Source organism: Chiloscyllium punctatum, chromosome 11 (assembly GCF_047496795.1).
Source record: "Chiloscyllium punctatum isolate Juve2018m chromosome 11, sChiPun1.3, whole genome shotgun sequence".
Taxonomy (NCBI): domain Eukaryota; kingdom Metazoa; phylum Chordata; class Chondrichthyes; order Orectolobiformes; family Hemiscylliidae; genus Chiloscyllium; species Chiloscyllium punctatum.
Window position 1 is genome coordinate 81251825 of NC_092749.1, and position 17119 is coordinate 81268943.

General features: G+C 41.6%; 1 protein-coding gene across 9 annotated transcripts in view; it reads right to left on the bottom strand.

The window, feature by feature from the left end:
• Positions 1-17119, bottom strand: part of dop1a (DOP1 leucine zipper like protein A) — a 344210-nt gene that overhangs the window by 63344 nt on the left and 263747 nt on the right. For all 9 annotated transcript variants that reach the window (XM_072581124.1, XM_072581119.1, XM_072581125.1 and 6 more), the window contains one exon: positions 879-983. In XM_072581124.1, coding sequence (XP_072437225.1) covers positions 879-983 — 105 coding nt within the window. The remainder of the gene's footprint in view (positions 1-878; positions 984-17119) is intronic.

A 17119-nucleotide genomic window follows, 5' to 3' on the forward strand; every position in this document is an offset into this window, starting at 1 on the left:
ATGATGGTTCAATGGTTAGCACTATTTCCTCACAGCACCAGGTACCTGGATTCAATTCCACCCTCGGGCTGTGTGGAGCTTGCACATTCTCCATGCCTGTGTGGGTTTCCTCCCACAGTCCAGAGATGTGCTGGTTAGGCGGACTGTCTGTGCTAAATTGCCCATGTGTAGGGTGGATGGATTATCCATGGGAAATGCAGGGTTACAGTAACAGGATAGGAGGGTGCATCTGGGTGACATACTCTTCAGAGGATTGGTGTAGACTCGATGAGATAGTTGGTCTGCTTCCACACTGTACGGATTCTATGATTCTATGCTTTATTTAAAATTGGGATTTTCTGGAACAACAACCAAAATTTAAATGAGGGTTTCTGAAGATTCTTCATTTACAGTAGAATCATTAAAAAAATCAGAATAGATTTGTATACAACTTTAAATTATACTGCATCTGAAGTCATTACGGCTTCCTGAAATTTTAGATAAGCTTTCAGAACAGGGTCAAATATCTTCTGTGTTATTCATCCCAGTGACTTGTTTATAATTCCTCAGTTCACTTCACACTTGAACACTGGATGCATCTAAGATGGTTTGATTTCACTCTCCATTAACGCTATTTTCACCCAAAAGTTTTGGGTAAATATGACAGTCTGCCTTGAACAGTTAAGCCTCGAAAGGAGTGAGAGACTACCAGTTCCAGATCCATGCAGGCAACAATAATTCTAAATTAACTGCATGTCAAGAGCCTTTTCCCAAAGCACTTGATCAAATCCAATTCACAAACAATACTTAAGTCCGCATTAGAATATTCTGACATTAAAAATGTAATCCTGCCTCTCTGCGCCTCCTACTGACTCTGAATAAATTCTAGTTCTTCTTACCCAAGGATGAGAAATTGCCCTGGTGGTGGTAGATAAAGTTGAACAGAATCTTTCAGCAATGTTAAAAGGGATGGCCAGCTGTCTACTAAATTCTGCACTGAAATCCTGTGAAGAGAATGTCATATCAAGTTAGGAAGCTTCAAAATCAACGTAGATTGCAATCAAAAGTTCATTGTTATTTATGTTAAACTTTACATGAGATGACAGAGTGTACTCTTTTTTCAAAGTTGCTTTCCCCTTTTCCACAATATGGTTGGACCCACTGTTAAGAAACATTGCACACCCTGAAACGATGCTGTGCCATCAATTAGAAGTCATCAGAAGCAGCCTTAGAATACCCTCCCTACACATTTTACTTCTCTCATGTTTGAACTCAAGTTACTGATTCCTTACAGTCTGTAAAATGACAACAATAGGTGTACATGGACAATGAATAGCAACCACTGTTGCATAATTTTTGTTTTATGGAATGTGGGTGTCGCTGTTTAGAGCAGAATTTGTTACCCAGTTAAGAGTCATCCACATTGCTGTGGGACTGAAGTTGCATATAGGCCAGACTAGGTAAAGATGATAGATTAACTTTCCTTAAGCAAAACAGAATCAGATGGACTTTTACAACAGTCGAGAGTTAATGGCCTTTTGGTTAGTTTTCTTTAAATTCAAATTCCACCATCTGCCATGCTGGGATTCAAATCCATTTCCTCAGAACATTTGCCTGGACTGTGTTATCAAACCAGTAACATTACCGTAATTTGACAGTCTCCTCACACATTATAACAATCAGATACTTTCCACAACCTTTTGCAAAGCTTCACTTATTTTCTGCATAATAGGAATTTCCACTGACTGTATCTTTACAACATTCTTCTTTTGTGGGAATCACAGAAACTTACAGCACTAATGGAGGCTATTCAGCTTATCATTTCAACACTCACCAACAAAAAGCGATCCAGTCTAATCTTAATTCCTAACTCTTAATCTGTAGTATTAAAGGCCAAGACATGTCAAGTACATAACCAGGTAATTTTAAAATTAAATTAGCATTTCTGTTTCAACCATCTTTGCATGCACTGAATTCCAGAGCTATATTACCCTCAGAGTGAAAATATATCTCCTTGATTCCCTTCTAAAATCACCTCTCCATTGATAAAGTTTCAAGTCATAAACAATCATTAAGTCATAAACAAGCAAATACTGGAGAAATCAACAGGTCTGGTGACATCTTTGGAAAGAGAACCAAACATAATTTTTTGAGTCAGATATGATCAGTGGTGGAAGAAATTAATGTTTAAAGTGTCAGTTGGAGAGCTAAGCAAGCAGGCTAGTTTGGTTTGGATGGTGTTAGGCTTTGCAGGTTTTATTTGCAATTGCAACGATCCAGGAAGGTTAGGAGTGTTTCAAAGCCCTGACTTGCGCCTTGTAGGTGGTGAGCAGGACTTGGGGTGTCAGAGGAGAGTGGCCATAACCTTTCACCCTTCTCTGGACTCAGGGAAGTGCTAGAAGACTGGAGAATTGCAAACAAAAGAACGATTGCGAGGATAATCCCAGCAATCAGAGACTAATTAGTTTACTTCAGTGGTGGGACAATGTCTAGAAACAAATATTTGGGATAGAATTAGTAACTACATGGGGAAAAAAGTAGATCAATGAGGCAGTCAGCAGGACTTTTTTAAAAGGGGAACTCTAGTTTAACTTACTCGCAGGAATTTTTGAAGAGGTAATGGAAAGGGTCAATGAGGGTAACACAGTTGATGTGATATACATGGATTTCCAGAAGGCTTTTGATACAGCACCACATGACAGAGTTATGAGGAAAACTATAGGTCATAGTATGAAAGGAACAGTAACAAAGTTGATACAAAGTGACTAAGTGATAGAAAATAGAGTAATGGTCAATGAATATTTTTCAGGTTAGTGAGAGGTTCTGTAGTGAAGTTCTGCAGGGATTGGCATGGGATCCTTGCTTTTCCTGATATATGTTAATTATTTAGATCTTGCTCTGCAGGGAACAATTTCCAAGTTTGTAGATGACACAATGTGGAACTCCAAAAGGACATCAGCAAGATGGTGGAGTGGGCAGTTGAGATTCAATGCAGAGAAGTGTGAGGCGATGCACTTTGGTTGGAAGAACATTGAAAGACAATATAAAATAGGGGCTACAATTCTAAAGGGGGTGCAGAGGCAGAGGAACACAGGTGTATATGTGTACAGATCATTAAAGCATACAATGTTCTCATATTCACTAATACAGGCATAGTGTACAAGAGCCAGGAGATATAGATCTTAGGGCTACAGGAACAGGATACGGAGTGAGATGATCAGCCATGAACATATCGATTGGTGGAAAAGGCTCAAAGGGCTGAATGGCCTATTCCTGATCCTATTTTCTGAGTTTCTATGTACAGTTGTGGGTGCCACACTATAGAAAAGACATGAATATATTTGAAAGAATGCTGAAGCGGTTTAAAAGGAAGGGTTGTAAAATATTTACAATTATTGAAGACATTGGGAATGTTCTCAGAGTCATAGAGATGTACAGTATGGAAACACACCCTTCGGACAACTAGTCAGTGTCGATCAGATATCCCATTTGCCAACACTTGGCCCATATCCCTCTAAATGCTTCCTATTCATATGCCCATCCTGATATCTTTTAAATGTTGTAATTCTACCAGCCTCCATCACTTTCTCTGGTAGCTTATTCCATACACACACCTCTCTGTGAGAAAAAGTTGCCCCTTAGGTCCATTTTAAATATTTCCTCTCTCACCCCAAGCCGATGCCCTCTACTTCTGGACTCCCCATCCCAGGGAAAATACTTTGTCTATTTACCTTATTCATGTCCCTCATGATTTTATACAGCTCTACAGGGTTACTCCTCAGCCTCCAACACTCTAGGGAAAACAGCCCCAGCTTATTCAGCCTCTCCTTTTGGGTCAAACCTTCCAACCCTGGCAACATCATTGTAAATCTTTTTCGGAACCCTTTCAAATTTCACAACATCCTTTTGATCTCCTTGGAGAAGGGGGAGAGAAGATTTGACAGCGATTTTTAAAATCATGTCTTGGTTGGACAGAGCAGATAGAAAAGAAGCTGTTCCCGCTGGTTAAAAAAAAATTACATAGATTTAAAGCTACATGGAAATTAAGCGATGAGAGAGAAAATGCTCCCACACACCAAGTAGTTACAGTATGGGGGATACACGGCCTGGAAACGTGGGGCAAGCAGATGAACTGAGGCATTCAGGATGGCACTAGATGATTATTTGGCTAGAAACGTGTGCAGGGATATACAGGAAGAGGAAAGAAATTGGCTCCAAGTATTATAATCAGTGCAGGCACGAAGGGCTGGATAGCCTCCTTCTGTGCCTTCCAATTCTGTGATTCTGAGAGTTATTTGCAGGAGATCCCAGTCTTGTGCATTCACAGTATTGAAATGACAGGTCCAGTTCAGCTTTTGATCAATGGTAATCTCTAGGATGTTGATAATGTGGGATTCACAATAACAATATAATTGAATGTAAACATTTTCTAGTCAGAGTTATATAGCATAGCAAACTTTGGTCCAACTAGTCCACGCTGATCATGTTCTCAAACCAAGTTAGTCCCACCTGACTGCCCATTTCCCTCCAAACCTTTCCTATTCATGTACTTATACAACATTTAAAGAAATTTGGAACTGTAGCTGCATCCACCACTTCCTCTGGCAGTTCATTCTACACACTAACTACTCTCCATGTAAGAAAGGTACCCCTCATGTCCTTTCTAAATCTTTCTCCTCTCACCTTAAAAATGTGTCCCCTAGTTTTGAACTCTCCCACCTTAGATAAAAGACCTTTGCTTTTCATCTTACCCATGCCCCTCATGATTTTATAAGTCTCAATAAAGTTACCCCCGAAACTCCTACACTCCACTGAAAAAGGTCCCAGCCTATCTCAGGTTTGATTCCAGCCTTGGGCGACTGACTGTGTGGAGTTTGCACATTCTCCCCATATCTGCGTGGCTTTTCTCCAGGTGCCGCAGTTTCCTCCCACAATCCAAAGATTTGCAGATTGGGTGAATTAGCCATGCTAAATTGCCCGTGGTGTTTACAGATGCGTAGGTTAGGTGCATTATTCAGGAGCAAATGTAGGTTGGGTGGGTTACTCTTCGAAGAGTCAGTGTGGATTTGTTGGGACAAATGGCCTGTTTCCACACTGTAGAGATTCTACTCTATGATAAAAGTAGGCTGAATAGTTTATAACTCAAATCCTCCATTCCCGGCAAACTCTGGGTAAATCTCCTTTGAACCCTCTCCAGTTTAATAATATCCTTCCTATAACAGGGCAACCAAAATAGCATACAGTACCAGAATAGCATACAGAAGAGGCCTCACCAATGTCCTGTACAACTTTAACATGATGTCCCAACTCCTATACTTAAAGGTCTGAGCAACGAATGCAAGCAAGCATGCTGAACATCTTAACCACCCTGTCTATCTGGAATGTAAATTTCAAAGACTTATGTACCTGAATCCCTCAGTCTCTTTGTTCTACAACACTACCCACGGCTGTACCATTAACTGTATAAATCCTGCTGATGTTTGTTTTACCTTCATATTTATCCAAATTAAAGGTGACACGGTGGCTTAGTGGTTAGCAATGCAGTCGCACAGCGCCAGGGACCCAGGTTCGATTCCAGCCTCGGGTGACAGCCTGTGGGGAGTTTGCACATTCACCCAGTTTCTGCGTGGGTTTCCTCCCACAATCCAAACATGTGCAGGGTAGGTGGATTGGTCAGGCTAAATTTCCCATAGTGTTCAGGGACGTGTAGGTTAGGTGTATTAGTCAGGGATAAATATAAAGTAATGGGTTTGGGTGGGAGACTCTTTGGAGGGTTGGTGTGTACTTGTTGGGCCGAAGGGTCTGTTTCCACACTGTAGGAATTCTACGGACTCTGCTTATTATCTCATTAAGTAAAATTATGATTAACCATCATTCATTCAGACAGCGGGATACATTCAGTAAACTCAAAGAAAAATGAATCATTTATTAAGGTAGCAAACAGCTGGATTCATTCAGTGTAGTCACAGAAAAATCAGGAATCACCCATTTTGGCCACTAAAGAATTAACCATTTAAGCTGGGAAGACAGCCTCCACTTCAGTTATGAGAAGGCAGAAAATTTCCATTTTGGCCTGAGACAAGGGAGACCACTTCAGAACATCAGCATAGAACAGTTACTACTTTATCACAAAGTAAAAGTATTTTAAACAAGAAAAATAAAAAATCACATTGGGAAGACATGGCATGAAATATAATATTTACCACGAAGAGTTAACTTCAGAGATGGGACAAAGAGTCAGAGATGTACAGCATGGAAACAGACTCTTCAGTCCAACCCGTCCATGCCGACCAGATATCCCAACCCAATCTAGTCCCACCTGCCAGCACCCGACCCATATCCCTCCAAACCCTTCCTATTCTAGAACAAAGAATTGTACATCTGGGAAAAACCAATTCTTAAAATACAGAACAGCTTCCAAATCAGATACTAAATCATAAGTTGATACACATTTATCTACAACTGGGACATAACTAATAACATTATAGCTGTCAAAGGGTAAGAGAAGCAACAAATACTTCTAATGTAGTACTGAAAACCTCTTAAACTTACTTTAATCTCAGAACAAATAAAATTATTGAAAGGTCAACATTTAATAGAAGAGTTCAGCATCTGGAAATTCCATAGATGATTTCATTAACAAACTCTACAGATTGAATCAACAAGGTCATTTATGTGCAGAATCACAAGAGATGGGTGAGATCCTAAATTAGTATTTCTCTTCAGTATTTAAAGCTATGGATGTGAGAAAACCTGAGGAAATAAACAATGATGTATTGAAGATTGCCCACATACAGTAGTAGTAGTGCTGGAAATCTTAAAATGCATTAAGGTGGATAAATTCTCAGGACATGATAACGTGTATCCTAGGATGCTGTGGGAGGCTAGGGAGGAAATTGTGGGGCCCCAGTGGAGAAATTTGTGTTATTGACAGTCATTGCTGAAATGCCCAAAGTTTATAGGATGGCTAATCTTGTCCCTTTGTTTAAGAAAGGCTGCAGGGAAATGCCTGGGAACTACAGACTAGTGAGCCTAACATCCATGGTAGGTAAGTTGTTTTAGAGGGAGTTCGGAGGTATAGGATCTATAGGCATTTGGAGAGGCACAAACTCATTTGGGATAGCCAGCATGGTTTTGTACGTGAGAAATAGTGTGCACGAATTTGATTGGGTTTTTGAAGGGGTGACCAAGAAAATAGATGCGAGCAGTGCAGTAGACATTGTCAACATTCTTCAGCAAGGCCTTTGACAAGGTACCATGTGATAGGTTGTTGAGTATGGTTAAATTTCACGGGATCTAGTGAGAGCTAGCCAATCGGATACAAGGTTGGCTTGACGACAGAAGATAGAAGGTTGTGGTGGGGGCTTGTTTTTCAGACTGGACACCTGTGACCAGTAATATGCCACAGGGATAGATCATTTTATATAAATGATTTGGATGAGAATTTAGGAGGTATTGTTAGTAGGTTTGCGGACGACACCAAGATAGGTGGTATAGTGGAGAAGGTTATCTGGGAATGCAGCGAAATCTTGACCAACTGGGCCACTCGGCTAATGAATTTAATGGATTTTAATTTAGGTAAATGTAAGGTGCAATATTTTGGGAAAGCAAACCAGGACAGGACTTGCACAGTCAATGGTAGGGCACTGTAGAGTGTTATAAAACAAAGAGATCTAGGGATGCAGGTTCATAGCTCCTTGAAAATGGAGTCACAGTTAGACAGGCCAATGAGGGCAGCTTCTGGCATGCTTGCTTTCATTGATCAGAGCTTTGAATATAGGAGATGGGACGTCTTGTTGCAGCTGGACCAGGCATTGGTGAGGCCGTATTTGGAGTACTGCATGCAGTTCTGGTTACCCTGCTATAGAAATTATATTATTAAACTAGAAAGTTTGCAGAAGAGATTTACTAGGATGCTACCTACACTGGAATTTTTGGCTTATAAGGAGACGTTGGATAGGCTGGGTTGTTTTTCCTGTGGTGTATAAGACTGAGGTATATAAAGTCATGAAAAGCATAGCTAAGGCAGATAGTGGACAGCTTCTCCCTGTGGTAGGGAAGCCTAAAACTAGGCAGCATAGGTTTAAGGTGAGAGGGGAGAAATGCAAAAAGGTCCAGAAGAGCATTTTTTTATACACAGAGGGTGGTGAGTGTCTGGAATGGAATGCCAAAGATAGTGGTGGGAGTGAATACAAATCTGTCATTTAAGCAACATATAGACAGATACATGGGTGTGTTGCAAAGTTGGGTGAGTAATTGTAGATTGGGAGACAGAAATTAGAATTTGGTGTTTGTAAAACTTTAAAATGCTGCAGCATTGCATGGTCCCTTTAAAAGATGGTGCTTTTTCTGTGCATAGGAATTAAAATGGATATCTGTGAGCAGCAGCTTAAGTTTGCAAAGACCAAGAGTCTGAATTGAAGCATTTGTATCAAAAGGCCATATTGATAAGACCCAGCAGACCAAGCAGCAGGTTTTAGTCAATCAATTTGAACCATGCACTTAGATATCGAAAACCTATTAAATGGAAATTTTATGGTTTTGACAACATAGAGCCAATCTTATTGTAAGAAATATTGATACATCATCATGGGTACAAAAGAAGGGGGCAGTTCGATAAAGACCCCAGAGTTAACTGCCACCTGCCAGAGATGACAGCCATTAGCTTGAGAGAGAAATTGGCTCTCTCTGTCATCTATGTATTAAAGAAAGCATCATCTAATAACAATGGCATTCCTGGCAGAAGAACGGCAATGAAGAAATTCCTAACAGAAGAATCAGAGGAAAAGGCATTCCTGACAGAAGAATTATGGGGAAGGCACAGAACATTCTAGAAGACATGTAACCTGGTTGTAATTTTGAGGGAACTAAATTCTAATTTTTTTTATAAATACAAGTAGGACTTGCATTTATTGGAACAGCTGATCTGATAACTTTACATTCCCGCTTATTCCTGATAAGCAAGGAGGTGAAAGCTTATCAAGAATCAATCAATCAATTAATCAAACTACCTCTACCTTAAAAATATTAAAGACTCCACTTCCACCAATTTTTGAGGAAGAGAATTCCAAGGACTAAAATTAAAAATTTGCTTAGTTATTTTAGATTTCTTGCTTTGTACAGACTCTTCAGTCAGTCATACTCAGAGACAGAGAGAAATATTGCTGATTGAAGATGCAGGGAAGCTGTGTTGTAAGAATAGGATGTTGGTGAGAAAGGTTTGAAGCAATGGAAATTGCAGGGACTTAAGCAGGTGCCAGATGGCACTTGCTATTAGAATTCCATTGAGAATGCACTGGAGGATTAAGTGAAAGAACTTCTCAAAGGAATCTGGGAGAGCTGCCTCAGTACAGCAGGAGGAAAGAAAAGTTAAATAAAATAAATAAGAAGGGATTAGGGACTTTACAGCAAGACAAGATGTTGAAAGCGTGGCACAATGCAGTGTGGAGTTATCAGGCATGTCAAGAAACTAACAAGGTTTAACTGTTCTATATTTTACAGTACTAGTTGCCCATTAAGTAATGTTTGGTTAAAGGCAATTTTAGTTACCTCTTAAAACTTAATGGATTGTTATGGAATCCCCTGAAGTTGATCACTGGAAGAGTGAACTTACTTAAAACTTGTTGGTTTTTACAGGGTTTGTAAACACCATGAAAATGTTGTATATTCTCAAGTTCTGAAACAGTTGGAAAATGATGGTCAAGGATTATGTTAATTCTCCTATTGCAACTCTTAACAGTCTAAGTACGTATTAACTAGCCCTGAAATTTAAGTATTTTTCTAACTGTTACAACGCCTGTTTCATCAGTCTATGTGAAAATAGATGTAAAACATTCAGTGAGAGCTGGAAATATGTCCTTTGCTGCCATACACACAGGTTAAACTTATGGCTGGCTCTTAAGACCATAAGACCATAAGACATAGGAGCGGAAGTAAGGCCATTTGGCCCATCGAGTCCACTCCGCCATTCAATCATGGCCGATGGGCATTTCAACTCCACTTACCCATATTCTCCCCGTAGCCCTTAATTCCTTGTGACATCAAGAATTTATCAATTTCTGCCTTGAAGACATTTAGTGTCCCAGCCTCCACTGCACTCTGTGGCAGTGAATTCCACAGGCCCACCACTCTCTGGCTGAAAAAATGTCTCCACATTTCTGTTCTGAATTTACCCCCTCTAATTCTAAGGCTGTGTCCACGGGTCCTAGTCTCCTCGCCTAACGGAAACAATTTCCTAGCGTCCACCCTCTCCAAGCCATGTATTCCATTATTTCTTGATTCCATTATTTCTGGAGTTATTTGTTTGCTCTTTATATATTCATTTTAAAAAATTTGGCTTCTTCTTTACATTCATTATTACAGCACAAAAGAGTCTATTTAGTTGACTGTTCTACACAGATCCAGAATGGACTCAATCTAAACTGTCCCATTCCCATGCGCAAACCTAGTAGCCCTGAAAGTTTATTTCCCTCAAGTGCCCACTTAATTTCCTTTCCAAATCATACATTATCTTTCACCATGTTGATAGTTCCAGGTCATACTAATTCATTCTTTAAAAAAGTTATTCTTTTATCCTTCTAACACCTTTTGCCTAAAACCTCAAATCTGTGCCCTCGTACAATCAATGGAACAGGTTTTCTTCATCCACGCCACCTAATCTGCATATCCCTCTCAAATCTCCCCTCAATCAACTTTATTCCAAGGAAAGCAACCCCAACTTCATGAACCTAATCCAATAGCTAAAATGCCTTCATTATGCAGGAACTATTCCGATTAATCTCTTCTGAGTGTGAGATGACCAGATGTGTAGGCAATACTCCACTTGTGGGCTGATCAGAGCTTCATAAAGATTCATTATGATTTTCTTGCTTCTGTACTCAACGTTCTATTTTCCAAAGCCCAAGAGCTCACATAACCTGCAAAGTATTTGCTTCAATATGTTTCAACTTTCTGTCTCTGAACCATGTCTCTTAGTTCATATTATCTCTTCCTGTCCATTTTGCACACAGCATTTTTACACATTGAACTCAACACAGAGCAATCTGCTGGTTATCTGCCATTCTGTTATTGTATCTATGTCTTACCGAGGAGCTGGGCAGTGTCACAATCTGTGGGGGAAGTGCACGGAATGGTGAGCGTAAGATTTGGACCCACTTACCAAGGAACCAGGATAAGCACTGAGGTGGTGAGTACAGCAGAGCATAAGTTCATACAATCTGAACTAATAGGGATAAATGGAATGATATCACAGGAAAGCGAGCTGATTGACTATGTAAGAGAATAACATTTAGGAACTCAGATTTAAATTGCAGCTATTTTAAAAACTGTAAAATTATTTAGGGATAAAGCTCGCTAGTAAGCAAAAGGAAATTTAAATCACGGCAGGCTAGGGCAGCCAAGTAGAATATTTGTCCTGTCACATGTGGAGAGTCACAAACCCTGCTATTTTCCAGGATGACCACGAGTGCAAATGTTCCAAAAGCCCAAACTCGAGCTCTGGATTTCAGAAATTGAGCTGAAGCTGGAGACACTACAGCACATCTGCGAGGCTGAGAGGTACATACATAGTGTGTTTAGAGAGGTGGTCACTTCTTTCCTCCAGTCCCTGCAGCTGTGAAGAGAAAGGCTGACCACTAGGCAGTCAAAGAGAAACAGACAGGTAGTGGAGGAGTGCCCTGCGGTCTTGCTTACAAATTGATTTTCCACTCTGGAAGTGGAGGAGGATGCTTGTATGTCATGGGAGGCAGACCTCTGCTGCCACAAGCTGCCTAACTATACAAGGAAGAAAGAAGAAAGCAGGAATGACAGTGGTCGGAAATTCATTAGTTAGTAGAACAGCCAGACATTTCTGTGGCTGCAGATGTGGCTCCAGAGTGACATGTTGCTGCCCTGGGCATTCTGAACGGTGATAAAACATACATTGTGGTATATATTGATACCAATGATATATAGGCAGAAAGAGGGATGAGATCTTGCAACAAGAGTTCAGAGCACTAGGTGGTTGATAAAGAACCAGGACCTCACAATGTGGTTATCTCAAAATTGCTCCCAGTACCATGTGCTAGGAAGCACAAATAGGAGAATGGAGCAGCTGAATGCATAGCTCAAGAGTTTGTGCAGGATGGAGGGTTTTAGATTCCTGGATCACTGGGGAAGGTGGGATCTTAATAAGTAGGACAGCCTGCACCTGAACCAGAATGGGACAGCATCCTTGCTAGCACTGTTGAGAAGAATTTAAATAGTTTAGCAGGGGCAGGGACCACAGTATGTTAGATCAATAATGACCCAGCATGATTTCGAAAGGAATCAAGGCACAGCAAGTTCAGCCTTGTAAGTGACTCAAGAGAGTAAGGTGAAATTGAATGGCTTATACTTTAATACATTCTGGGATATAGGTTCTTCAGGCAGGACAGGGTGCAAAAGTGAGGTGGTTTCACATTATTAGTTAAGCAGTCAGTTATTGCACTTCAGGCCCAACATATTTCCTTTAGGATGAAATGTAGGAGAAACAAGCCATGAGAAATCTAAATGTGTAGGAATGTTCAAGACTGGATAAAAAGGAAAAAAAGAGAGAGATATATAGCAGGTACAAAAGGAGCAAAACAATAGAGGCCCCAGTGCAGTAAAGCAAGTGCAGGGGAGGTGGGGGAGGGGGGGGGGCGCGGGGGGAGGGGGGATGGAATCGCTGAAGTAATTAGGAGGGCAAAGTGTGGGTGTGACCCCAAGCGGTGCAGAGTTTGCCCAGATACCCACTAATTCTACCCAGGGCTCCTGGATGTCACACTCAATTGAATATGGTGTCGATATCAAGGGCTATCACTCTCCTCTCACTCCTGGAATTCAGCTTTTTTTTTGTCAGGTTTGAACCAGGCTGTAATGAGGTCAGAAGCTGAGTACTCTGGCAGAAGCCAAACTGTGCTTCACTGAACAGATTATTACTGTACAGATATTGCTTGAAAACACTGCTAATTACATTTCCCCATCACTTTACTGATGATCCAGAGTAGACTTGATGGGGTGATAATTGGCCTGGTTTGTCTGCCCTGCTTTTTGTGCACAGGACGTACTTGGGTAATTTTCCATGTTGTCGGGTAGATGCCAGTGTTGTAACTGTACTGAAAGAGCTTGGCTAGAGGAGCAACAAGGTCCGAAACACAAGTCTTCAGTATTATTGCTGGAATGTTGTCAGGGTCCATAGCTTTTGCAATATCCAGTGCCTCCAACCATTTCTTGATATCACGTGGAGTGAATTAAATTGGCTGAAGACTGGTATCTGTGATGCTGGGGACCACTAGAAGACGCCAAGATGGATCATTCGCTTGGCACTTCTGGCTGAAGATTGTTCTGAATGCTTCAGCTTTATCTTATATGCAGATATGGCAGGCTCCTCTGTCACTGAAGATGGAGCTATTTATGCAGCCTTCTCTTCCAGTCAGTTGCTTAATTGTCCATCACCATTCACGACTAGATGTGGCCGGACTGCAGAACTTAAATCTGATCAGTTATTGTGGAATCGCTTAGCTTTGTCTATGTCAGGTACAGACAGCTGGGATCATTACAAAGAGTGGTGAACTCGGCCCGGACAATCACAAAGAATAACCTCCCATCTGTAGAATTCATCCAGGCCCACTGTCAAGGAAAGGCCGCTAGCATTCTAAAAGATCCATCTCACCCTGGCAATATTTTTCTACAACCTCTACCATCAATGGAGCCATGACTCACCTTCTCTCAGCTTAGTATAAATACCTCCCTATTTCTCCCTTTTTTTTAGCTTTGACAAAGGATCAGTTAGACTCGAAACGTCAGCTCTTTTCTCTCCTTACAGATGCTGCCAGACCTGCTGAGATTTTCCAACTTTTCTCTTTTAGATCACATGGGATCTGGGGGAGTTAGCCAATTGGATACAAGATTGGCTTGAAACTAGGAGTCTGAGGGCGGTGGTAGAGGGTTGCTTTTTGGACTGGAGGCCTGTGACCAGCCTTGTGTGCTGCAAGGATCAGTGCCTTGCCACTGCTTTTCATCATTCATATAAATGATTTGGATGTGAATAGCTAAGGTCTTTTTCTGAGGGCGGGGAATCCAAAATTACACAGCATAGGTTGAAGGTGAGAGGGCAAAGACTTAAAAAGAATATTTACGGCAACGTTTTCACATGCACGTATGAAATGAGCTGCCAGAGGAAATGGTGAATGTGGGTACAATTACAACATTTTAAAAGGCATTGGGATGGGTGTATGAACAGCAAGTTTTTGTTTTTACAAAGAGAGTGGCTACTGTATGGAATGAATTGCCGGGGAAGCGGTGGGTGCAGGTACAGTTACAACTTTAAGGACATTACAAACACGAATAGGAAGGGTTCACAGGGAAATAGGTCAAATACTGGCAAAATGAGACTAGGTCAGGTCGGGATGCCTGGTCGGCATGAAGGAGGTAGACCAAAGGGTCTGCGATCTGTTTCCACGATCTGCGATGGCAGGATTCAAAACCAGGGCCCCCAGAACATTAGCTGAATTTCTAGAATGATGATAGCATCCCCTCTCCTTGAATTAGTATTTCACATCTGTCTTTACTCAGGAAAAGGAGGATTCAAGTACAGAATTCAAGAATATTTTACTGTAAAGTTCTTGAGCAAAATGATACAAGAAAAATGGAGGTTTTGGCGGATAGAAAAGCAGACAAATCTCTAGGATTGGACGAATCATATCCCAGGCTGCTGTAGATGAGGGAGGAAATTACAACAGCCCAGACCTAAATTTTTAAAGCATCTCTAACCATAGCAGAGGTGCCAGAGAAATGGAGGACAACTATTGTAGTTCCACTTTACAAGAAGGGTGGTAGAGACAGATTAAACGAACTAAAGACCAGAGAGTCTAACATCAGTGGTAAGGAAATTACTGGAGAAAATAGAGAAGGAGAAAGTTAAGGAACTTAATTTTTCTTTTTGGAGGTATCACAAGTTCTTGGAATTTTTCCTAACTGCTCTCATCTTCTCCTTTAAAGCAGGTTTGTCTGTAGAGTTTTGCTCAATGTAGTACTAAACAAAGGGAAACTTTGGACCAATGCCAAATGAGCCCATGCATAAGACAGAGGGGGGGCACAGTGGCACAGTGGTTAGCACTGCTGCCCCTCAGCGCCAGAGACCCGGGTTCAATTCCCACCTCAGGTGGCTGTCTGTGCGGAGTTTGCACATTCTCCCCGTGTCTCCGCTTTCCTCCCACAGTCCAAAAATGTGCAGGTTACATGAATTGGCCATGCTAAATTGCCCATAGTGTTAGGTGAAGGGGTAAATGTAGGGGAATGGGTCTGGGTGGGTTGCTCTTCGGAGGGTCGCTGTGGACTTGTTGGGCCGAAGGGCCTGTTTCCACATTGTAAATAATCTAAAAAAAAATGCAAGGTTTGATCAGGAACAGTCAATATGGCTTTGTCAGAGGCATGTCATGCCTAACAAATCTGGTAGAGTTTTACGAGGAGGTATGGATGAGGGACAAATAGCAGTTGGGACAAATTTCATGAGTTTTATCAAGGCCTTTGACGAGGTCCCACATGGGAAACTGATACCAAAGGTAAAAGCTTTAGGGATATAGAATAATTTGGCAAATTGGATCCAAAATTGGCTTAGAAGATAGAAATAGAAATAGAAAAATACAGCGCAGTACAGGCCCTGCAGCCCTCGATGTTGCGCCGACCGAAGCCTACCTAACCAACACTAGCCCAATAACCTCCATATGCTTGTCCAATGCCCGCTTAAATGACCATAAAGAGGGAGAGTCCACCACTGCTACTGGCAGGGCATTCCATGAACTCACAACCCGCTGAGTAAAAAATCTACCCCTAACACCTACCACCCCTTAATTTAAAGCTGTGTCCCCTAGTAACAGCTGACTTCATTAGCGGAAAAAGGTTCTCACTGTCAATCCTATCTAAACCCCTAATCATCTTGTACACCTCTATCAAATCTCCCCTAAACCTTCTTTTCTCCAATGAGAAAAGCCCCAAGTGCCTCAGCCTTTCCTCATACAATCTTCCTACCATGCCAGGCAACATCCTGGTAAACCTCCTCTGCACTCGTTCCAATGCCTCCACATCCTTCCTGTAGTATGGCGACCAAAACTGCACACAATACTCCAGATGAGGCCGCACCAGAGTTTTATACAACTGCAACATGACCTCAGGACTCCGGAACTCAATTCCTCTACCAATAAAGCCCAGTACACCATATGCCTTCTTCACAGCACTATTTACCTGGGTGGCAACTTTCAAAGATCTGTGTACATGGACACCAAGATCCCTCTGCTCATCCACACAACCAAGTAGTCTACCATTAGCCCAGTAATCCATCTTCTTGTTACTCCTACCAAAGTGAATGACTTCACACTTAGCTACATTGAATTCCATTTGCCACCTTACTGCCCAGCTCTGCAACTTATCTATATCCTGCTGTAACCTGCCACATCCTTCTTCGCTGTCCACAACTCCACCGACTTTCGTGTCATCCGCAAACTTGCTCACCCAGCCTTCAAGCCCCTCCTCCAGGTCATTTATAAAAATGACAAACAGCAATGGTCCCAAAACAGATCCTTGTGGAACACCGCTAGTAACTGCGCTCCAAGATGAACCTATACCATCAACTACTACCCTCTGTCTCCTTCCAGCCAGCCAATTCCTAATCCAAACCTCTAATGCACCCTCAATGCCATACCTCCGTAGTTTTTGCATTAGCCTGCCATGGGGTGTCTTATCGAACGCCTTGCTAAAATCCAAATACACCACATCTACTGCTTTACCCTCGTCCACTTCCTTGGTCACCTTCTCAAAGAATTCAATAAGGTTTGTGAGGCACGACCTGCCCTTCACAAAACCATGCTGACTATCCTTGATCACATTAGAAAGATAGAAAGTGGTAGTAAAAAGCTGGTTGTGTCATTGGAACCTGATGTGCAGCAGTGTATCACAGAGATCAATGCTAGGTTCCTTTTTGATTGTGGTAATCATAAATGATGTAGATGAGGGTTTGGGCAGGGTACGTAAGTTTGGAGATGGCACAAAGATTGGCTGAGTAGTTGACAGTGAGAAAAGGTTGCAGGAGGATAAAAATGGATTCGCTATATGGGCAGGTCGGTGGCAGATGTAATTTAATCCT